The sequence below is a fragment of the Oncorhynchus masou genome, chromosome 24 (assembly GCF_036934945.1).
Source record: "Oncorhynchus masou masou isolate Uvic2021 chromosome 24, UVic_Omas_1.1, whole genome shotgun sequence".
In the NCBI taxonomy this organism is placed as follows: Eukaryota; Metazoa; Chordata; class Actinopteri; order Salmoniformes; family Salmonidae; genus Oncorhynchus; species Oncorhynchus masou.
Genome location: NC_088235.1, coordinates 117,736,907 through 117,762,181, shown reverse-complemented (window position 1 = coordinate 117,762,181; position 25,275 = coordinate 117,736,907). Strand labels below are relative to the sequence as shown.

Below are 25,275 nucleotides of genomic sequence, written 5' to 3'. Positions count from 1 at the left end.
AGGTTTAGCCTGTAGGTAGTGGTAGTATTAGTTTAACTCCGATTAGGAGGCAGACAACACAGCGTAGGTTTAGCCTGTAGGTAGTGGTAGTATTAGTTTAACTCTGATTAGGAGGCAGACAACACAGCGTAGGTTTAGCCTGTAGGTAGTGGTTATATTGGTTTAACTCTGATTAGGAGGCAGACAACACAGCGTAGGTTTAGCCTGTAGGTAGTGGTAGTATTAGTTTAACTCTGATTAGGAGGCAGACAACACAGCGTAGGTTTAGCCTGTAGGTAGTGGTTATATTAGTTTAACTCTGATTAGGAGGCAGACAACACAGCGTAGGTTTAGCCTGTAGGTAGTGGTAGTATTAGTTTAACTCTGATTAGGAGGCAGACAACACAGCGTAGGTTTAGCCTGTAGGTAGTGGTAGTATTAGTTTAACTCCGCTTAGGAGGCAGACAACACAGCGTAGGTTTAGCCTGTAGGTAGTGGTAGTATTAGTTTAACTCTGATTAGGAGGCAGACAACACAGCGTAGGTTTAGCCTGTAGGTAGTGGTAGTATTAGTTTAACTCTGATTAGGAGGCAGACAACACAGCGTAGGTTTAGCCTGTAGGTAGTGGTAGTATTAGTTTAACTCTGATTAGGGGGCAGACAACACAGCGTAGGTTTAGCCTGTAGGTAGTGGTAGTATTAGTTTAACTCCGATTAGGAGGCAGACAACACAGCGTAGGTTTAGCCTGTAGGTAGTGGTAGTATTAGTTTAACTCTGATTAGGAGGCAGACAACACAGCGTAGGTTTAGCCTGTAGGTAGTGGTTATATTGGTTTAACTCTGATTAGGAGGCAGACAACACAGCGTAGGTTTAGCCTGTAGGTAGTGGTAGTATTAGTTTAACTCCGATTAGGAGGCAGACAACACAGCGTAGGTTTAGCCTGTAGGTAGTGGTAGTATTAGTTTAACTCTGATTAGGAGGCAGACAACACAGCGTAGGTTTAGCCTGTAGGTAGTGGTTATATTAGTTTAACTCTGATTAGGGGGCAGACAACACAGCGTAGGTTTAGCCTGTAGGTAGTGGTAGTATTAGTTTAACTCTGATTAGGGGGCAGACAACACAGCGTAGGTTTAGCCTGTAGGTAGTGGTTGTATTAGTTTAACTCTGATTAGGAGGCAGACAACACAGCGTAGGTTTAGCCTGTAGGTAGTGGTAGTATTAGTTTAACTCTGATTAGGAGGCAGACAACACAGCGTAGGTTTAGCCTGTAGGTAGTGGTTGTATTAGTTTAACTCCGATTAGGAGGCAGACAACACAGCGTAGGTTTAGCCTGTAGGTAGTGGTTATATTGGTTTAACTCCGTTTAGGAGGCAGACAACACAGCGTAGGTTTAGCCTGTATGTAGTGGTAGTATTGGTTTAACTCCGTTTAGGAGGCAGACAACACAGCGTAGGTTTAGCCTGTAGGTAGTGGTAGTATTAGTTTAACTCTGATTAGGAGGCAGACAACACAGCGTAGGTTTAGCCTGTAGGTAGTGGTTATATTAGTTTAACTCCGATTAGGAGGCAGACAACACAGCGTAGGTTTAGCCTGTAGGTAGTGGTAGTATTAGTTTAACTCTGATTAGGAGGCAGACAACACAGCGTAGGTTTAGCCTGTAGGTAGTGGTAGTATTAGTTTAACTCTGATTAGGAGGCAGACAACACAGCGTAGGTTTAGCCTGTAGGTAGTGGTTATATTGGTTTAACTCTGATTAGGAGGCAGACAACACAGCGTAGGTTTAGCCTGTAGGTAGTGGTAGTATTAGTTTAACTCTGATTAGGAGGCAGACAACACAGCGTAGGTTTAGCCTGTAGGTAGTGGTTATATTGGTTTAACTCTGATTAGGAGGCAGACAACACAGCGTAGGTTTAGTCTGTAGGTAGTGGTAGTATTAGTTTAACTCTGATTAGGAGGCAGACAACACAGCGTAGGTTTAGCCTGTAGGTAGTGGTGGCCCGTTCCTGTAGGTTCATGCTCTACAACATCCGCAGAGTACGACCCTGCCTCACACAGGAAGCGGCGCAGGTCCTAATCCAGGCACTTGTCATCTCCCGTCTGGATTACTGCAACTCGCTGTTGGCTGGGCTCCCTGCCTGTGCCATTAAACCCCTACAACTCATCCAGAACGCCGCAGCCCGTCTGGTGTTCAACCTTCCCAAGTTCTCTCACGTCACCCCGCTCCTCCGCTCTCTCCACTGGCTTCCAGTTGAAGCTCGCATCCGCTACAACATCCGCAGAGTACGACCCTGCCTCACACAGGAAGCGGCGCAGGTCCTAATCCAGGCACTTGTCATCTCCCGTCTGGATTACTGCAACTCGCTGTTGGCTGGGCTCCCTGCCTGTGCCATTAAACCCCTACAACTCATCCAGAACGCCGCAGCCCGTCTGGTGTTCAACCTTCCCAAGTTCTCTCACGTCACCCCGCTCCTCCGCTCTCTCCACTGGCTTCCAGTTGAAGCTCGCATCCGCTACAAGACCATGGTGCTTGCCTACGGAGCTGTGAGGGGAACGGCACCGCAGTACCTCCAGGCTCTGATCAGGCCCTACACCCAAACAAGGGCACTGCGTTCATCCACCTCTGGCCTGCTCGCCTCCCTACCACTGAGGAAGTACAGTTCCCGCTCAGCCCAGTCAAAACTGTTCGCTGCTCTGGCCCCCCAATGGTGGAACAAACTCCCTCACGACGCCAGGACAGCGGAGTCAATCACCACCTTCCGGAGACACCTGAAACCCCACCTCTTCAAGGAATACCTAGGATAGGATAAAGCAATCCTTCTCACCCCCCCCCCTTAAATGATTTAGATGCACTATTGTAAAGTGGCTGTTCCACTGGATGTCATAAGGTGAATTCACCAATTTGTAAGTCGCTCTGGATAAGAGCGTCTGCCAAATGACTTAAATGTAAATGTAAATGTATATTAGTTTATTCTTTCAGGCTCACAGTGCGACCGAAACCAGGTTCCGTATGAATATGTATCCTGTTAAACCCCTAACAGACACAGAAAAACATTTCTAAGCAAAACAGAGAAGACAGAAATAAACCGACAAGTCGTTTAATCTCAGAAGACAGTACAACACTGCTCCGCTCACAGCGAGCATGGAGAGAGAGAGAGGATCCGTAAGAGGAGGACACACGGCGGAGTCCCATTGAGGTGATGATCTGGGCGAGGACGCCCGCCATGCATCGGTCCTTTGCTCCTGTCTGTATGTGTCTCAGCGGACCAATAGATAGATGCCCCAGCCAGTGTAGGGGGCCCTGGTCCCAGTTGACCAATAGATAGATGCCCCAGCCAGTGTAGGGAGCCCTGGTCCCAGTTGACCAATATATAGATGCCCCAGCCAGTGTTGGGGGCCCTGGTCGCAGTTGACCAATAGATAGATGCCCCAGCGAGTGTAGGGGGCCCTGGTCCCAGTTGACCAATAGATAGATGCCCCAGCCAGTGTAGGGGGCCCTGGTCCCAGTTGACCAATAGATAGATGCCCCAGCCAGTGTAGGGGGCCCAGGTCCCAGTTGACCGATAGATGTCCCAGTTTACCAATAGATGGCTGCGATTGGCCCCTGCTGCTCTATGGCTGGTCAGGGCTCCAGTGGTCAGAGAGGGAATGACAGAGCGATGACAGAGCTGGGGCCAGTGTCTACAGTAGGTGAGGGGTCAGGGTTGTCACCTCTGTGCTGAGGTTCTACTGGACCCCCCCAGGCCCTGCTTCCCTCTGCTGTTCCCCCTGCTGTAGTCTCCTCCTGCCTGGCCCCCCGAGTCACCCCTACCCTGCCTCCACCTCTGACCTTGAGCCTCTGGCTCCGAGTCACTGAGCTCCAGGTCAGGGCAGTATCCGTCTGTCTCCTGGTAGGGTGCTGGTCTGGTACCACTGGCTCCTTGGGGGCCTGCAGGAGCTGGTTTGGCCCAGGGTCGGTCCTGGGCTGGTCTGGTACCACTGTCTCCTTGGGGGCCTGCAGGAGCTGGTTTGGCCCAGGGTCGGTCCTGGGCTGGTCTGGTACCACTGGCTCCTTGGGGGCCTGCAGGAACTGGTTTGGCCCAGGGTCGGTCTTGGGCTGATCTGGTACCACAGGCTCCTTGGGGGCCTGCAGGAGCTGGTTTGGCCCAGGGTCGGTCCTGGGCTGGTCTGGTACCTCCGAGTCCCTGGGGGCCTCCAGGAGCTGGTTTGGCCCAGGGCCGGTCCTGGGCTGATCTGGAGCCTTTACCCCCCTGGGACACCTTGTCCCCCCGCAGGTCCTCCGTGGTCCGCACCAAACTGACTGTCGCCTCCTTGAATGACCGGCTGAAGTGCTCTATGGTTGACCTCCTGAAGCTGGCTGACTGGCTGCCCTTGCCCCCTGACCCCACACCAGCTTCCTGTTCACTGGGGGTCTGACAGGCAGTGTCCTTCTGGGTCACGCCCACCATCTTCTCCATCACTCCGTTGGATTTGGGGATGTGGCCAGCTCGGTCTGGGTCCAGTTTAACATTTCCATTGGAGGAATGGCCGTGGAGCACCAGGGGTTTACCCGTTAAGCTTTTGCCAGTCAGGGGCTTGCCAGTAGATTTGATAGGCAGGGCTGAGCCTCTGGGCATGCTGTTGGTCAGTGCTGGTCCAGTGGTGGTACTGCTCTCTCTACATGACTGACCTGAGGTAGAGGTTGACAGTAGACTGCCATTGGAGCGCTCCTCTCTCCTGCCTCGCCCATGGAGCAGAGGCTTCCCTCCTCCTTTACCCAACCCTCCCCCCTTACCCTTTCCCAGCCCCCCTCCTTCCTTCCCCAGCCCCCCTCCCTCCTTACCCAGGCCCCCTCCCTCCTTACCCAGGCCCCCTCCCTCCTTACCCAGGCCCCCTCCCTCCTTCCCCAGCCCCTTCCCTCCCCCACTACGTTCGTGAACATTCCCGCTGTTATCTGGACAGAGAGGGCCGTTGCCTGACTTGGAGCCGGTCTTCCCATTACCCAGCGACACTTTGGGCATCTTCAGCTTCAGGGTGATTCTGGGAGGAGGCCGGAACAACATGCTGTCCACCGGCAGACCTGGAGAGACAAACACCATGAGTCCCAACTCCACCCTAGGATAGAACATTAACCTGGAGACAAACACCATGAGTCCCAACTACGTTAACCTGGAGACAAACACCATGAGTCCCTACTACGTTAACCTGGAGAGACAAACACCATGAGTCACAACTACGTTAACCTGGAGAGACAAACACCATGAGTCCCAACTACGTTAACCTGGAGACAAACACCATGAGTCCCAACTACGTTAACCTGGAGAGACAAACACCATGAGTCCCAACTACGTTAACCTGGAGACAAACACCATGAGTCCCTACTACGTTAACCTGGAGAGACAAACACCATGAGTCACAACTACGTTAACCTGGAGAGACAAACACCATGAGTCCCAACTACGTTAACCTGGAGACAAACACCATGAGTCCCAACTACGTTAACCTGGAGAGACAAACACCATGAGTCCCAACTACGTTAACCTGGAGACAAACACCATGAGTCACAACTACGTTAACCTGGAGAGACAAACACCATGAGTCCCAACTACGTTAACCTGGAGACAAACACCATGAGTCCCAACTACGTTAACCTGGAGACAAACACCATGAGTCCCTACTACGTTAACCTGGAGAGACAAACACCATGAGTCCCAACTACGTTAACCTGGAGACAAACACCATGAGTCCCAACTACGTTAACCTGGAGAGACAAACACCATGAGTCCCAACTACGTTAACCTGGAGACAAACACCATGAGTCCCAACTACGTTAACCTGGAGAGACAAACACCATGAGTCCCTACTACGTTAACCTGGAGAGACAAACACCATGAGTCCCAACTACGTTAACCTGGAGACAAACACCATGAGTCCCAACTACGTTAACCTGGAGACAAACACCATGAGTCCCAACTACGTTAACCTGGAGAGACAAACACCATGAGTCCCAACTACGTTAACCTGGAGACAAACACCATGAGTCCCAACTACGTTAACCTGGAGACAAACACCATGAGTCCCAACTACGTTAACCTGGAGACAAACACCATGAGTCCCAACTACGTTAACCTGGAGACAAACACCATGAGTCCCTACTACGTTAACCTGGAGAGACAAACACCATGAGTCCCTACTACGTTAACCTGGAGAGACAAACACCATGAGTCCCAACTACGTTAACCTGGAGACAAACACCATGAGTCCCAACTACGTTAACCTGGAGAGACAAACACCATGAGTCCCAACTACGTTAACCTGGAGAGACAAACACCATGAGTCCCAACTACGTTAACCTGGAGACAAACACCATGAGTCCCAACTACGTTAACCTGGAGACAAACACCATGAGTCCCAACTACGTTAACCTGGAGACAAACACCATGAGTCCCTACTACGTTAACCTGGAGAGACAAACACCATGAGTCCCTACTACGTTAACCTGGAGAGACAAACACCATGAGTCCCAACTACGTTAACCTGGAGACAAACACCATGAGTCCCAACTACGTTAACCTGGAGAGACAAACACCATGAGTCCCAACTACGTTAACCTGGAGAGACAAACACCATGAGTCCCAACTACGTTAACCTGGAGACAAACACCATGAGTCCCAACTACGTTAACCTGGAGACAAACACCATGAGTCCCAACTACGTTAACCTGGAGAGACAAACACCATGAGTCCCAACTACGTTAACCTGGAGAGACAAACACCATGAGTCCCAACTACGTTAACCTGGAGAGACAAACACCATGAGTCCCTACTACGTTAACCTGGAGAGACAAACACCATGAGTCCCAACTACGTTAACCTGGAGACAAACACCATGAGTCCCAACTACGTTAACCTGGAGACAAACACCATGAGTCCCAACTACGTTAACCTGGAGAGACAAACACCATGAGTCCCAACTACGTTAACCTGGAGAGACAAACACCATGAGTCCCAACTACGTTAACCTGGAGACAAACACCATGAGTCCCAACTACGTTAACCTGGAGAGACAAACACCATGAGTCCCAACTACGTTAACCTGGAGACAAACACCATGAGTCCCAACTACGTTAACCTGGAGAGACAAACACCATGAGTCCCAACTACGTTAACCTGGAGAGACAAACACCATGAGTCCCTACTACGTTAACCTGGAGAGACAAACACCATGAGTCCCAACTACGTTAACCTGGAGACAAACACCATGAGTCCCAACTACGTTAACCTGGAGACAAACACCATGAGTCCCAACTACGTTAACCTGGAGAGACAAACACCATGAGTCCCAACTACGTTAACCTGGAGAGACAAACACCATGAGTCCCAACTACGTTAACCTGGAGACAAACACCATGAGTCCCAACTACGTTAACCTGGAGACAAACACCATGAGTCCCAACTCCACCCTAGGATAGAACATTAACCTGGAGAGACAAACACCATGAGTCCCAACTCCACCCTAGGATAGAACATTAACCTGGAGACAAACACCATGAGTCCCAACTCCACCCTAGGATAGAACATTAACCTGGAGACAAACACCATGATTCCCAACTCCACCCTAGGATAGAACATTAACCTGGAGACAAACACCATGAGTCCCAACTACGTTAACCTGGAGAGACAAACACCATGAGTCCCTACTACGTTAACCTGGAGAGACAAACACCATGAGTCCCAACTACGTTAACCTGGAGAGACAAACACCATGAGTCCCAACTACGTTAACCTGGAGAGACAAACACCATGAGTCCCAACTACGTTAACCTGGAGACAAACACCATGAGTCCCAACTACGTTAACCTGGAGAGACAAACACCATGAGTCCCTACTACGTTAACCTGGAGAGACAAACACCATGAGTCCCAACTACGTTAACCTGGAGAGACAAACACCATGAGTCCCAACTACGTTAACCTGGAGACAAACACCATGAGTCCCAACTACGTTAACCTGGAGAGACAAACACCATGAGTCCCTACTACGTTAACCTGGAGAGACAAACACCATGAGTCCCAACTACGTTAACCTGGAGACAAACACCATGAGTCCCAACTACGTTAACCTGGAGAGACAAACACCATGAGTCCCAACTACGTTAACCTGGAGACAAACACCATGAGTCCCAACTACGTTAACCTGGAGACAAACACCATGAGTCCCAACTACGTTAACCTGGAGACAAACACCATGAGTCCCAACTACGTTAACCTGGAGAGACAAACACCATGAGTCCCTACTACGTTAACCTGGAGAGACAAACACCATGAGTCCCAACTACGTTAACCTGGAGAGACAAACACCATGAGTCCCAACTACGTTAACCTGGAGACAAACACCATGAGTCCCAACTACGTTAACCTGGAGAGACAAACACCATGAGTCCCTACTACGTTAACCTGGAGAGACAAACACCATGAGTCCCAACTACGTTAACCTGGAGACAAACACCATGAGTCCCAACTACGTTAACCTGGAGAGACAAACACCATGAGTCCCAACTACGTTAACCTGGAGACAAACACCATGAGTCCCAACTACGTTAACCTGGAGAGACAAACACCATGAGTCCCTACTACGTTAACCTGGAGAGACAAACACCATGAGTCCCAACTACGTTAACCTGGAGACAAACACCATGAGTCCCAACTACGTTAACCTGGAGACAAACACCATGAGTCCCAACTACGTTAACCTGGAGAGACAAACACCATGAGTCCCTACTACGTTAACCTGGAGAGACAAACACCATGAGTCCCAACTACGTTAACCTGGAGACAAACACCATGAGTCCCAACTACGTTAACCTGGAGACAAACACCATGAGTCCCAACTACGTTAACCTGGAGAGACAAACACCATGAGTCCCAACTACGTTAACCTGGAGACAAACACCATGAGTCCCAACTACGTTAACCTGGAGACAAACACCATGAGTCCCAACTACGTTAACCTGGAGAGACAAACACCATGAGTCCCAACTACGTTAACCTGGAGACAAACACCATGAGTCCCAACTACGTTAACCTGGAGAGACAAACACCATGAGTCCCAACTACGTTAACCTGGAGAGACAAACACCATGAGTCCCAACTACGTTAACCTGGAGACAAACACCATGAGTCCCAACTACGTTAACCTGGAGAGACAAACACCATGAGTCCCAACTACGTTAACCTGGAGAGACAAACACCATGAGTCCCAACTACGTTAACCTGGAGAGACAAACACCATGAGTCCCAACTACGTTAACCTGGAGAGACAAACACCATGAGTCCCAACTACGTTAACCTGGAGAGACAAACACCATGAGTCCCAACTACGTTAACCTGGAGACAAACACCATGAGTCCCAACTACGTTAACCTGGAGAGACAAACACCATGAGTCCCAACTACGTTAACCTGGAGACAAACACCATGAGTCCCAACTACGTTAACCTGGAGAGACAAACACCATGAGTCCCAACTACGTTAACCTGGAGACAAACACCATGAGTCCCAACTACGTTAACCTGGAGAGACAAACACCATGAGTCCCTACTACGTTAACCTGGAGAGACAAACACCATGAGTCCCAACTACGTTAACCTGGAGAGACAAACACCATGAGTCCCAACTACGTTAACCTGGAGACAAACACCATGAGTCCCAACTACGTTAACCTGGAGAGACAAACACCATGAGTCCCTACTACGTTAACCTGGAGAGACAAACACCATGAGTCCCAACTACGTTAACCTGGAGACAAACACCATGAGTCCCAACTACGTTAACCTGGAGAGACAAACACCATGAGTCCCAACTACGTTAACCTGGAGACAAACACCATGAGTCCCAACTACGTTAACCTGGAGAGACAAACACCATGAGTCCCTACTACGTTAACCTGGAGAGACAAACACCATGAGTCCCAACTACGTTAACCTGGAGAGACAAACACCATGAGTCCCAACTACGTTAACCTGGAGACAAACACCATGAGTCCCAACTACGTTAACCTGGAGAGACAAACACCATGAGTCCCTACTACGTTAACCTGGAGAGACAAACACCATGAGTCCCAACTACGTTAACCTGGAGACAAACACCATGAGTCCCAACTACGTTAACCTGGAGACAAACACCATGAGTCCCAACTACGTTAACCTGGAGAGACAAACACCATGAGTCCCAACTACGTTAACCTGGAGAGACAAACACCATGAGTCCCAACTACGTTAACCTGGAGAGACAAACACCATGAGTCCCTACTACGTTAACCTGGAGAGACAAACACCATGAGTCCCAACTACGTTAACCTGGAGAGACAAACACCATGAGTCCCAACTACGTTAACCTGGAGACAAACACCATGAGTCCCAACTACGTTAACCTGGAGAGACAAACACCATGAGTCCCAACTACGTTAACCTGGAGACAAACACCATGAGTCCCAACTACGTTAACCTGGAGACAAACACCATGAGTCCCAACTACGTTAACCTAGAGAGACAAACACCATGAGTCCCAACTACGTTAACCTGGAGAGACAAACACCATGAGTCCCAACTACGTTAACCTGGAGAGACAAACACCATGAGTCCCTACTACGTTAACCTGGAGAGACAAACACCATGAGTCCCTACTACGTTAACCTGGAGAGACAAACACCATGAGTCCCAACTACGTTAACCTGGAGAGACAAACACCATGAGTCCCTACTACGTTAACCTGGAGAGACAAACACCATGAGTCCCAACTACGTTAACCTGGAGAGACAAACACCATGAGTCCCAACTACGTTAACCTGGAGAGACAAACACCATGAGTCCCTACTACGTTAACCTGGAGAGACAAACACCATGAGTCCCAACTACGTTAACCTGGAGACAAACACCATGAGTCCCAACTACGTTAACCTGGAGACAAACACCATGAGTCCCAACTACGTTAACCTGGAGAGACAAACACCATGAGTCCCTACTACGTTAACCTGGAGAGACAAACACCATGAGTCCCTACTACGTTAACCTGGAGAGACAAACACCATGAGTCCCAACTACGTTAACCTGGAGACAAACACCATGAGTCCCAACTACGTTAACCTGGAGACAAACACCATGAGTCCCTACTACGTTAACCTGGAGAAACAAACACCATGAGTCCCAACTACGTTAACCTGGAGAGACAAACACCATGAGTCCCAACTACGTTAACCTGGAGAGACAAACACCATGAGTCCCAACTACGTTAACCTGGAGACAAACACCATGAGTCCCAACTACGTTAACCTGGAGACAAACACCATGAGTCCCAACTACGTTAACCTGGAGAGACAAACACCATGAGTCCCAACTACGTTAACCTGGAGACAAACACCATGAGTCCCAACTACGTTAACCTGGAGAGACAAACACCATGAGTCCCTACTACGTTAACCTGGAGACAAACACCATGAGTCCCTACTACGTTAACCTGGAGACAAACACCATGAGTCCCTACTACGTTAACCTGGAGAGACAAACACCATGAGTCCCAACTACGTTAACCTAGAGACAAACACCATGAGTCCCAACTACGTTAACCTGGAGAGACAAACACCATGAGTCCCAACTACGTTAACCTGGAGACAAACACCATGAGTCCCAACTACGTTAACCTGGAGAGACAAACACCATGAGTCCCAACTACGTTAACCTGGAGAGACAAACACCATGAGTCCCAACTACGTTAACCTGGAGAGACAAACACCATGAGTCCCAACTACGTTAACCTGGAGAGACAAACACCATGAGTCCCAACTCCACCCTAGGATAGAACATTAACCTGGAGACAAACACCATGCGTCCCAACTCCACCCTAGGATAGAACATTAACCTGGAGACAAACACCATGAGTCCCAACTCCACCCTAGGATAGAACATTAACCTGGAGACAAACACCATGAGTCCCAACTACGTTAACCTGGAGACAAACACCATGAGTCCCAACTACGTTAACCTGGAGAGACAAACACCATGAGTCCCAACTACGTTAACCTGGAGAGACAAACACCATGAGTCCCAACTACGTTAACCTGGAGAGACAAACACCATGAGTCCCAACTACGTTAACCTGGAGACAAACACCATGAGTCCCAACTACGTTAACCTGGAGAGACAAACACCATGAGTCCCAACTACGTTAACCTGGAGACAAACACCATGAGTCCCAACTACGTTAACCTGGAGAGACAAACACCATGAGTCCCAACTACGTTAACCTGGAGACAAACACCATGAGTCCCAACTACGTTAACCTGGAGAAACAAACACCATGAGTCCCAACTACGTTAACCTGGAGAGACAAACACCATGAGTCCCTACTACGTTAACCTGGAGAGACAAACACCATGAGTCCCTACTACGTTAACCTGGAGACAAACACCATGAGTCCCAACTACGTTAACCTGGAGAGACAAACACCATGAGTCCCAACTACGTTAACCTGGAGAGACAAACACCATGAGTCCCAACTACGTTAACCTGGAGACAAACACCATGAGTCCCAACTACGTTAACCTGGAGACAAACACCATGAGTCCCAACTACGTTAACCTGGAGAGACAAACACCATGAGTCCCAACTACGTTAACCTGGAGAGACAAACACCATGAGTCCCAACTACGTTAACCTGGAGAGACAAACACCATGAGTCCCAACTACGTTAACCTGGAGACAAACACCATGAGTCCCTACTACGTTAACCTGGAGAGACAAACACCATGAGTCCCAACTACGTTAACCTGGAGAGACAAACACCATGAGTCCCAACTACGTTAACCTGGAGACAAACACCATGAGTCCCAACTACGTTAACCTGGAGAGACAAACACCATGAGTCCCAACTACGTTAACCTGGAGAGACAAACACCATGAGTCCCAACTACGTTAACCTGGAGAGACAAACACCATGAGTCCCAACTACGTTAACCTGGAGACAAACACCATGAGTCCCAACTACGTTAACCTGGAGAGACAAACACCATGAGTCCCAACTACGTTAACCTGGAGAGACAAACACCATGAGTCCCAACTACGTTAACCTGGAGAGACAAACACCATGAGTCCCAACTACGTTAACCTGGAGACAAACACCATGAGTCCCAACTACGTTAACCTGGAGACAAACACCATGAGTCCCAACTACGTTAACCTGGAGAGACAAACACCATGAGTCCCTACTACGTTAACCTGGAGAGACAAACACCATGAGTCCCTACTACGTTAACCTGGAGACAAACACCATGAGTCCCAACTACGTTAACCTGGAGAGACAAACACCATGAGTCCCAACTACGTTAACCTGGAGAGACAAACACCATGAGTCCCAACTACGTTAACCTGGAGACAAACACCATGAGTCCCAACTACGTTAACCTGGAGACAAACACCATGAGTCCCAACTACGTTAACCTGGAGAGACAAACACCATGAGTCCCAACTACGTTAACCTGGAGAGACAAACACCATGAGTCCCAACTACGTTAACCTGGAGAGACAAACACCATGAGTCCCAACTACGTTAACCTGGAGAGACAAACACCATGAGTCCCAACTACGTTAACCTGGAGAGACAAACACCATGAGTCCCAACTACGTTAACCTGGAGAGACAAACACCATGAGTCCCAACTACGTTAACCTGGAGACAAACACCATGAGTCCCAACTACGTTAACCTGGAGAGACAAACACCATGAGTCCCAACTACGTTAACCTGGAGAGACAAACACCATGAGTCCCAACTACGTTAACCTGGAGAGACAAACACCATGAGTCCCAACTACGTTAACCTGGAGACAAACACCATGAGTCCCAACTACGTTAACCTGGAGAGACAAACACCATGAGTCCCAACTACGTTAACCTGGAGAGACAAACACCATGAGTCCCAACTACGTTAACCTGGAGAGACAAACACCATGAGTCCCAACTACGTTAACCTGGAGACAAACACCATGAGTCCCAACTACGTTAACCTGGAGAGACAAACACCATGAGTCCCAACTACGTTAACCTGGAGAGACAAACACCATGAGTCCCAACTACGTTAACCTGGAGAGACAAACACCATGAGTCCCAACTACGTTAACCTGGAGAGACAAACACCATGAGTCCCTACTACGTTAACCTGGAGACAAACACCATGAGTCCCAACTACGTTAACCTGGAGACAAACACCATGAGTCCCAACTACGTTAACCTGGAGAGACAAACACCATGAGTCCCTACTACGTTAACCTGGAGAGACAAACACCATGAGTCCCAACTACGTTAACCTGGAGACAAACACCATGAGTCCCAACTACGTTAACCTGGAGAGACAAACACCATGAGTCCCAACTACGTTAACCTGGAGAGACAAACACCATGAGTCCCTACTACGTTAACCTGGAGACAAACACCATGAGTCCCAACTCCACCCTAGGATAGAACATTAACCTGGAGACAAACACCATGATTCCCAACTCCACCCTAGGATAGAACATTAACCTGGAGACAAACACCATGATTCCCAACTCCACCCTGTTAACCTGTTCCTCTTCTGGACAGAGGACACACAGACACACAACCAGTATCTTACCAGCGGAGATCTCCTGGTTGAGCAGTTTGACGTGGAGGTTGAAGATCTGCTCCTGGGCCTTGCTCTGAGACAGTTTCAGCTTCTCCCTCCGACTCACCATGTAACACAGGTTCCTCACCTGTAGGGGACACAACATGGCCGTCAAGAGAGCAGACATTGACCCAGCACGGTAGAGAAGGCTATGTTCTAAATCAGAGGTGGGCAAACCTTTTGGCTCAGGGGTCAGTTCGGGATTTTGAAATTCAACGGAGCTCCGTAGTTTGCCCACCCCATTTCTAGATAGACATTTAAATACCCGGAAGGTTCCTCAGTAACCAGAATATAATAGAATGGTCCTATAACTGGCACAGAAAATGTGTACCTGGAGCTAACCTAGAAACCATATGGATGAGTTTCATTACTTTATATCTCTCCAACCCTGTCGGAGTTAAAACCTACTGGAGGGTCTCTCTCCAGGAACAGGGTTGGAGTTAAAACCTACAGGAGGTTCTCTCTCCAGGAACAGGGTTGGAGTTAAAACCTACAGGAGGGTCTCTCTCCAGGAACAGGGTTGGAGTTAAAACCTACAGGAGGGTCTCTCTCCAGGAACAGGGTTGGAGTTAAAACCTACAGGAGGGTCTCTCTCCAGGAACAGGGTTGGAGTTAAAACCTACAGGAGGGTCTCTCTCCAGGAACAGGGTTGGAGTTAAAACCTACAGGAGGGTCTCTCTCCAGGAACAGGGTTGACGAGCCCTGACATAATATAATCAACCAGTCACACACTAAGTCCTGTCTGAGGTGAATGATCATTCTCATTCGTGTGTAGCCGCTGTCTTCTAATATATCGGTTTTAAATATCTAACTAATAAGTAATACTAACCCTCTCTAAGTCCTGTCGGAGGTGCATGAACATCCTCATCCGTGTGTGGATGCTGTCTTCATGAGGCAACAGCAGCAGGTTACCCTCCTCCTCACTAGGGGGCAGCAGAGCACGGTTAAAGTTGCTCTTCCTCTTCAGTTTCCAGTACTGGTAGATGAAGTCCAGCAGGCTGGGAGGGAGGCCCAGGTTCAGGGCCAGCTCCTCAGGGTGAATCAGAGTAGAAAACTCCTCCTCTAGTTCTAGTAACCTCTGGGCCCTCAGGCCCCCCCTCTCTGGGTCTACTGGGGGTTTGGGCCGGGCCGGACTGAGACCGGAGCCTGGCTCCCCTGCCTTGGACTGCTTGTTGTGGGCTGGCTGACAGGGGCTGAGGCCGGGGGCTGGTGGGTCGGAGGAGGCCTGGTTCTTGGGCTTGCTGTGCTTCAGGCAGTAGGACCTGAACTTCACCTCGTCTCCTTCATCCAGGACAGTCTTCATCTCCAGGCTGTACTCGAAGGCACACGTCACATGGAACGGGATGGTGCAGTTCTTCACTGAGCACTGAAGGATGAGACCCAACACAACAGAATATACACATCATTAACTAAATCAGAATAATACATATTACAACTCCAAGACACACGTCACATGGAACGGGATGGTGCAGTTCTGGAGGAGGATAAGGAGAGTTGAACTCTGGGGGATGGAGGAGGATAAGGAGAGTTCATTGACTGAGCCTGATACACAACTAATACAAACATTTTACTAGCTACCCTCCACATAGACAGCGGGCCCTACCCTCCACATAGACAGCGGGCCCTACCCTCCACATAGACAGCGGGCCCTACCCTCCACATAGACAGCGGGCCCTACCCTCCACATAGACAGCGGGCCCTACCCTCCACATAGACAGCGGGCCCTACCCTCCACATAGACAGCGGGCCCTGCCCTCCACATAGACAGCGGGCCCTGCCCTCCACATAGACAGCGGGCCCTACCCTCCACATAGACAGCGGGCCCTATCCTCCACATAGACAGCGGGCCCTACCCTCCACATAGACAGCGGGCCCTACCCTCCACATAGACAGCGGGCCCTACCCTCCACATAGACAGAGGGCCCTACCCTCCACATAGACAGAGGGCCCTACCCTCCACATAGACAGCGGGCCCTACCCTCCACATAGACAGCGGGCCCTACCCTCCACATAGACAGAGGGCCCTACCCTCCACATAGACAGCGGGCCCTGCCCTCCACATAGACAGCGGGCCCAGCCCTCCACGTACACAGTGGGCCCTACCCTCCACATAGACAGCAGGCCCTACCCTCCACATAGACAGCGGGCCCTACCCTCCACATAGACAGCGGGCCCTACCCTCCACATAGACAGCGGGCCCTACCCTCCACATAGACAGCGGGCCCTACCCTCCACATAGACAGAGGGCCCTACCCTCCACATAGACAGAGGGCCCTACCCTCCACATAGACAGCGGGCCCTACCCTCCACATAGACAGAGGGCCCTACCCTCCACATAGACAGCGGGCCCTACCCTCCACATAGACAGCGGGCCCTACCCTCCACATAGACAGCGGGCCCAGCCCTCCACGTACACAGTGGGCCCTGCCCTCCACAGACAGCATTACTCACCTGTATACAGGCACCAGTCTTCAGTTTACAGAGGCTGCAGATGAGAGACCAGCGGGAGGGGGGGATGTGAGACACTTTGGTGATGGGCTCCATCCTCTCTGGACAAGCTATGCTCACCTAGATACATGAAGAACACACTGTCAACACGCTATGCTCACCTAGATACATGAAGAACACACTGTCAACACGCTATGCTCACCTAGAGACATGAAGAACACACTGTCAACACGCTATGCTCACCTAGATACATGAAGAACACACTGTCAACACGCTATGCTCACCTAGATACATGAAGAACACACTGTCAACACGCTATGCTCACCTAGAGACATGAAGAACACACTCAACACGCTATGCTCACCTAGAGACATGAAGAACACACTGTCAACACGCTATGCTCACCTAGATACATGAAGAACACACTGTCAACACGCTATGCTCACCTAGATACATGAAGAACACACTGTCACTGGGCTAACCCTATGGGCTCTGAGCAAACCTCAGGGACCCTTCATTTGGGCTAACCCTATGGGCTCTGAGCAAACCTCGGGGACCCTTCATTTGGGCTAACCCTATGGGCTCTGAGCAAACCTCGGGGACCCTTCATTTGGGCTAACCCTATGGGCTCTGAGCAATCCTCAGGGACCCTTCATTTGGGCTAACCCTATGGGCTCTGAGCAAACCTCAGGGACCCTTCATTTGGGCTAACCCTATGGGCTCTGAGCAAACCTCAGGGACCCTTCATTTGGGCTAACCCTATGGGCTCTGAGCAAACCTCAGGGACCCTTCATTTGGGCTAACCCTATGGGCTCTGAGCAAACCTCAGGGACCCTTCATTTGGGCTAAAAGTAGTGCTCTAAAGTATGGGTTTAAACGGTTCAGTACGTATTGTAAACGGTTCACCAGACCCACGGTTCAGTACGTATTGTAAACGGTTCACCAGACCCACGGTTCAGTACGTATTGTAAACGGTTCACCAGACCCACGGTTCAGTACGTATTGTAAACGGTTCACCAGACCCACGGTTCAGTACGTATTGCAGGTTCGGGGTCACGGTTCGGCTTTGTTACAGTGGGAAAATGAAATCCTATCCACAATGTTCAGCATTGTCTGTTGCGACAGGGTTGTTTCATTGGGCCTCTAGTTTCCACTCGGATGCTGCGTTTGTAACCATGTGGATGGTGGGAATTTACCAGCTGTCGAAAATACCAGTTTATTCATGTGATTTGAACTCATTGAGCAACGCCAGTTGTCTAAAGGTCAACAAGCTGCGTCAAACATAAAGTAAAAGTACAGCTATCATGATTGTAACCTAATTATAGAGTTAAAAAACACATTAATCCATTGATTTTTGTTGTGTTCAACTGCCGAAAATGCTGTTATCGAGGTCATTTCCTTAGATGAGGTCAGAGGTCACCACGTGGGAGAGGTGTGAGCTCCGGATGACAGTTTCCCTACTGGTAATTACCAGTTGGATGTTTCAGTCGTATGTGGTATTTTCCCACTTCCATCTTGGTTACGAACGCAGCATGACGCTGCCTCCTGTGCCAGCTGCCATCTTGTGACCCCTCTTAAAGGGGGCGTATCTGTAGCGCATTACATCCCCCACTCAAATACAATCTCATTCTATTGGTCACATACACAAATTTAGCAGATGTTATTGCGGGTGTAGCGAAATGCTTGTGTTCCCAGCAGTGCAGTAGTATCTAACTAAATGCTTGTGTTCCCATCTCCAACAGTGCAGTAGTATCTAACTAAATGCTTGTGTTCCCAGCAGTGCAGTAGTATCTAACTAAATGCTTGTGTTCCCATCTCCAACAGTGCAGTAGTATCTAACTAAATGCTTGTGTTTCTAGCTCCAACAGTGCAGTAGTATCTAACTAAATGCTTGTGTTCCTAGCAGTGCAGTAGTATCTAACTAAATGCTTGTGTTCCCAGCAGTGCAGTAGTATCTAACTAAATGCTTGAGTTCCTAGCAGTGCAGTAGTATCTAACTAAATGCTTGTGTTCCTAGCAGTGCAGTAGTATCTAACTAAATGCTTGTGTTCCTAGCAGTGCAGTAGTATCTAACTAAATGCTTGTGTTCCTAGCAGTGCAGTAGTATCTAACTAAATGCTTGTGTTCCTAGCAGTGCAGTAGTATCTAACTAAATGCTTGTGTTCCTAGCAGTGCAGTAGTATCTAACTAAATGCTTGTGTTCCTAGCAGTGCAGTAGTATCTAACTAAATGCTTGTGTTCCTAGCAGTGCAGTAGTATCTAACTAAATGCTTGTGTTCCCAGCAGTGCAGTAGTATCTAACTAAATGCTTGTGTTCCTAGCAGTGCAGTAATATCTAACTGAATGCTTGTGTTCCTAGCTCCAACAGTGCAGTAATATCTAACTAAATGCTTGTGTTTCTAGCTCCAACAGTGCAGTAGTATCTAACTAAATGCTTGTGTTTCTAGCTCCAACAGTGCAGTAATATCTAACTAAATGCTTGTGTTTCTAGCTCCAACAGTGCAGTAATATCTAACTAAATGCTTGTGTTTCTAGCTCCAACAGTGCAGTAATATCTAACTAAATGGTTGTGTTCCCAGCTCCAACAGTGCAGTAGTAGCTAACTAAATGCTTGTGTTCCTTGCAGTGCAGTAGTATCTAACTAAATGCTTGTGTTTCTAGCTCCAACAGTGCAGTAGTATCTAACTAAATGCTTGTGTTTCTAGCTCCAACAGTGCAGTAATATCTAACTAAATGCTTGTGTTTCTAGCTCCAACAGTGCAGTAATATCTAACTAAATGCTTGTGTTTCTAGCTCCAACAGTGCAGTAATATCTAACTAAATGCTTGTGTTTCTAGCTCTAACAGTGCAGTAATATCTAACTAAATGCTTGTGTTCCTAGCTCCAACAGTGCAGTAATATCTAACTAAATGCTTGTGTTTCTAGCTCTAACAGTGCAGTAATATCTAACTAAATGCTTGTGTTCCCAGCTCCAACAGTGCAGTAGTATCTAACTAAATGCTTGTGTTCCTTGCAGTGCAGTAGTATCTAACTAAATGCTTGTGTTCCCAGATCCAACAGTACAGTAATATCTAATTAAATGCTTGTGTTCCTAGCTCCAACAGTGCAGTAGTATCTAACTAAATGCTTGTGTTCCTTGCAGTGCAGTAGTATCTAACTAAATGCTTGTGTTCCTAGCTCCAACAGTGCAGTAGTATCTAACTAAATGCTTGTGTTCCTAGCTCCAACAGTGCAGTAATATCTAACTAAATGCTTGTGTTCCCAGCTCCAACAGTGCAGTAGTATCTAACTAAATGCTTGTGTTCCCAGCTCCAACAGTACAGTAATATATAACTAAATGCTTGTGTTCCCAGCTCCAACAGTGCAGTAGTATCTAACTAAATGCTTGTGTTCCCAGCTCCAACAGTAGTATCTAACTAAATGCTTGTGTTCCCAGCTTCAACAGTGCAGTAATATCTAACTAAATGCTTGTGTTTCTAGTTCCAACAGTGCAGTAGTATCTAACTAAATGCTTGTGTTCCTTGCAGTGCAGTAGTATCTAACTAAATGCTTGTGTTCCTAGCTCCAACAGTGCAGTAATATCTAACTAAATGCTTGTGTTTCTAGCTCCAACAGTGCAGTAATATCTAACTAAATGCTTGTGTTCCCAGCTCCAACAGTGCAGTAGTATCTAACTAAATGGTTGTGTTCCTAGCTCCAACAGTGCAGTAGTATCTAACTAAATGGTTGTGTTCCTAGCTCCAACAGTGCAGTAGTATCTAACTAAATGGTTGTGTTCCTAGCTCCAACAGTGCAGTAGTATCTAACTAAATGCTTGTGTTCCTAGCTCCAACAGTGCAGTAGTATCTAACAATTCACAACAATACGCACGTTTAAAAGTAAAAGATCGGAATTAAGAAATATATAAATATTAAGACGAGCAAAGTAGGAGTGGCATTGACTAAAATAAACTAGAATACAGTACATACATATGAAATGAGTAAAGCAGTATGTCAACATTATTAAAGTGGCCAGTGATTCCATGTCTATGTATATGGGGCAGCAGAGACTAATATGCAGGTTTGAGTAACCAGTGTAGCTGGCTGGTGATGGCTATTTAACAATCTGATGAACTTGAGATAGAAGCTGTTTTTCAGTTTTTCGGTCCCCGCTTTGATGCAGCTGTACGGACCTCGCCTTCTGGATGATAGCAGGGGGAGCAGGCAGTGGCTCGGGTGGTTGTCCTTGAACTTTGTGCCTTTCTGTGACAACGGGTGCTGTTCTGTAGGACTGTAGGTGTCCTGTAGGGCAGGCAGTGATACAGCCTGACAGGAAGTCCTCAATTGTGCATCTGTAAAAGTTTGTGAGTGTTTTGGTGACAAGCCAATTTCTTCAGCCTCCTGAGGTTGAAGAGGTGCTGCTGCGCCTTCTTCACCACGCTGTCTGTGTGGGTGGACCAATTCAGTTTGTCTGTGATGTGTACGCCGAGGAACTTAAAACTTTCCACCTTCTCCACTGCTGTCCCATCAATGTGCATAGGGGGCTGCTCCCTCTGCTGTCTCCTGAAGTTCACGATCATCCTCTTTGTTTTGTTGACATTGAGTGAGAGGTTATTTTCCTGACACCACACTCCGAGAGGCCTCACCTCCTCCCTGTAAGCCGTCTCGTCGTTGTTGGTAATCAAGCCCACTACTGTTGTGTCACCTGCAAACTTGGTGATTGAGTTGGAGGCGTGGCCAAGCAGTCATGGGTGAACAGGGAATACAGGAGAGGTCTGAGAACACACCCCAGTGTTGATTGGCGTAGAGGTGGTGTTGTTTCCTTCCTTCACCACCTGCGGGCGGCCCGTCAGGAAGTCCAGGACCCAGTTGTACAGGGCAGGGTTGAGACCCAGGGCATCAAGCTTAATGATGAGCTTGGAGAGTACTATGGTGTTGAAGGATGAGTTATAGTCAATAGTAGTAGCCTAGCTCCAACAGTGCAGTAATATCTAACTAAATGCTTGTGTTTCTAGCTCCAACAGTGCAGTAATATCTAACTAAATGATTGTGTTTCTAGCTCCAACAGTGCAGTAATATCTAACTAAATGCTTGTGTTTCTAGCTCCAACAGTGCAGTAATATCTAACTAAATGCTTGTGTTTCTAGCTCCAACAGTGCAGTAATATCTAACTAAATGCTTGTGTTTCTAGCTCCAACAGTGCAGTAATATCTAACTAAATGCTTGTGTTTCTAGCTCCAACAGTGCAATGATGAGCTTGGAGAGTACTATGGTGTTGAAGGCTGAGCTATAGTCAATGAACATCATTCTTACAGAGGTATTCCTCTTGTCTATAGCGATGGCGATTGCGTCATCTGTGGATCTATTAGGAATGTAAGCAAATTGAAGTGGGGGGGTCTAGGATGTCAGGTAGGGTGGAGGTGATATGATCCTTAACTAGTCTCTCAAAGCACTTCATGATAACAGAAGTGAGTGCTACGGGGCGATAGTCATTTAGTTCAGTTACCTTTGCTTTCTTAGGTACAGGAACAATGGTGGACATCTTGAAGCATGTAGGGACAGCAGACTGGGAGAGATTGAATATGTCTGTAAACACTCCAGCCAGCTGGTCTGTGCATGCTCCGAGGATGTGACTAGGGATGCCATCTGGGCCAGCAGTCTTGCAAGGGTTAACACGCTTAAATGTGAAGAAGGTGTTTAGCTTGTCCAGAACAAGACGTTGGTGGACTGTGTTATCCTCAAAGTGGGTGAAGAAGGTGTTTAGCTTGTCCGGAGCAAGATGTCGAAGGCACTGTGTTATCCTCAAAGCGAGAGAAGAAGGTGTTTAGCTTGTCCGGGAGCAAGACGGTGTCTCCGACGTGGATGGTTTTCCCATTGTAATCCGTGATTGTCTGTAGACTGTAGACTTTCAATGTCTTACGTCGGCCACCGAGAAGGAGAGCCCACAGTCCGTGGTATCGGCCGCGTCGGTGGCACTGTGTTATCCTCAAAGCGGGCGAAGAAGTCGTTTAGCTGGTCAGGAAGCAAGACGTCGGTGTCCACGACGTGAACGTCTGTAGACTGTGCAATATAAGTCTCGTGACGGAGTTGTTAAATTGCGACTCCACCTTGTCTCTGTACTGACGTTTAGCCTGTTTGATTGCCTTACGGAGGGAATAACTACACTTTGTATTCAACCATATTCCCAGTCACCTTGCCGTGGTTAAATACGGTGGTTCGCGCTTTCAGTTTTGCACGAATGCTGCCATCTATCCATAGTTACTCGTTTGAGTAGGTTTTAATAGTCACAGTGGGTACAACATCTCCTATACACTTCCTAAAGAACTCCGTCAGAATCAGCTGCCAAGGACAGATTGAATGCTGAGGGGAGATGGTGCTGTTCCTTTGCCTTTTAGCTCCGGTCTACTGATGTTGGAGTAAATGTGGCAACATGTTTAAGGTGTTAACATTTTATCCACCTCTCTGTCTATCACCGCTGTAATCTACTGGGAAATTGCAATGTCCGTACTGTGAGACACCTAAGACAGCGCTACAGGGAGACAGGACGGACAGCAGATAGTCTTCGCAGTGGCAGACCACGTGTAACAACACCTGCACAGGATCGGTACATCTGAACATCACACCAGCGGGACAGGTACAGGATGGCAACAACAACTGCCCTAGTTACACCAGGAACGCACAATCCCTCCATCAGTGCTCAGACTGTTCGCAATAGGCTGAGAGAGGCTGGACGGAGGTCATGTAGTTCTGTTGTAAGGCAGGTCCTCACCAAACATCACCGGCAACAACGTCACCTATGGGCACAAACCCACCGTCGCTGGACCAGACAGGACTGGCAAAACGTGCTCTTCACTGACGAGTTGTGGTTTTGTCTCACCGGGGGTGATGGTCAGATTTGCGTTTATCATCGAGGGAATGAGCGTTACACCGAGGCCTGTACTCTGGAGCGGGATCGATTTGGAGGTGGAGGGTCCGTCATGATCTGGTGTGTCACAGCATCATCAGACTGAGCTTGATGGCAATCTCAACGCTGTGCGTAACAGGGAAGACATCCTCCTCCCTCATGCGGTACCCTTCCTGCAGGCTCATCCTGACATGACCCTCCAGCATGACAATGCCACCAGCCATACTGCTCGTTCTGTGTGTGATTTCCTGCAAGACAGGAATGTCAGTGTTCTACCATGGCCAGCGAAGAACCCAGATCTCAATCCCATTGAGCACGTCTGGGACCTGCTGGATCGGAGGGTGAGGGCTAGGGCCATTCCCCCCAGAAAAAATGTCCGGGAACTTGCAGGTGCCTTGGTAGAAGAGTGAGGTTTCTTTTTTTAACATCTCACAGCAAGAACTAGCAAATCTGGTGCAGTCCATGAGGAGGAGATGCACTGCAGTACTTTATGCAGCTGGTGGCCACACCAGATACTGACTGCTACTTTTGATTTTGACCCCCCCCCCCTTTGTTCAGGGACACATTATTCCATTTCTGTTAGTCACATGTCTGTGGAACTTGTTCAGTTTATGTCTCAGTTGTCTCACTTGTTATGTTCATACAAATATTTACACATGTTAAGTTTGCTGAAAATAAACGCAGGTGAAAGTGAGAGGACGTTTCTTGTTTTGCTGAGTTTATAAAGGCAATTGGGTGTAATTCGGAAGACTTCCTTTACCTCAGGGATCCACAGGGCACAGCTGACGTGTGCCCACTTGGTGCCCGCCCTCGTAGCCTTCATCGCCCCTCCCTTGATGGGGCACAGCTGACACTGGGGGTCGATGCCCAGGACACACGTCCTGCACAGCCAGTTACCATCTGGCACCTTCACTATACCATAACACGCCTGGGTAGGGGGGGGCAGGGGGAGAGAGAGAGAGAGAGAGAGTTAGGACTACACATGGTATCTTCACTATACCATAACACGCCTGGGTAGGGGGGCAGGGGGAGAGAGAGAGAGAGAGAGAGTTAGGACTACACATGGTATCTTCACTATACCATAACACGCCTGGGTAGGGGGGGAGGGGGGGGCAGGGGGAGAGAGAGAGTTAGGACTACACATGGTATCTTCACTATACCATAACACACCTGGGTAGGGGGGAGGCAGGGGGAGAGAGAGAGAGAGAGAGAGTTAGGACTACACATGGTATCTTCACTATACCATAACACACCTGGGTAGGGAGAGAGAGAGGGGGGAGAGAGAGAGAGTTAGGACTACA

The 25,275-nt window shown here is 48.6% G+C and overlaps 1 protein-coding gene across 1 annotated transcript in view; it reads right to left on the bottom strand.

Annotated features, from left to right (window-relative positions):
- Positions 1-3,058: 3,058 nt before the first annotated feature.
- LOC135513326 (protein Jade-3-like) overlaps positions 3,059-25,275 on the bottom strand; it is a 45,894-nt gene continuing 23,677 nt past the window's right edge. The window contains exons 8-13 of the mRNA XM_064936246.1: positions 24,735-24,902; positions 17,096-17,212; positions 15,474-16,010; positions 14,615-14,732; positions 4,841-5,035; positions 3,059-4,768 (exon numbers count right to left, since the gene is read on the bottom strand). Of these exons, the coding sequence (XP_064792318.1) occupies positions 3,684-4,768; positions 4,841-5,035; positions 14,615-14,732; positions 15,474-16,010; positions 17,096-17,212; positions 24,735-24,902 (2,220 nt within the window). The 3' untranslated portion in view covers positions 3,059-3,683. The remainder of the gene's footprint in view (positions 4,769-4,840; positions 5,036-14,614; positions 14,733-15,473; positions 16,011-17,095; positions 17,213-24,734; positions 24,903-25,275) is intronic.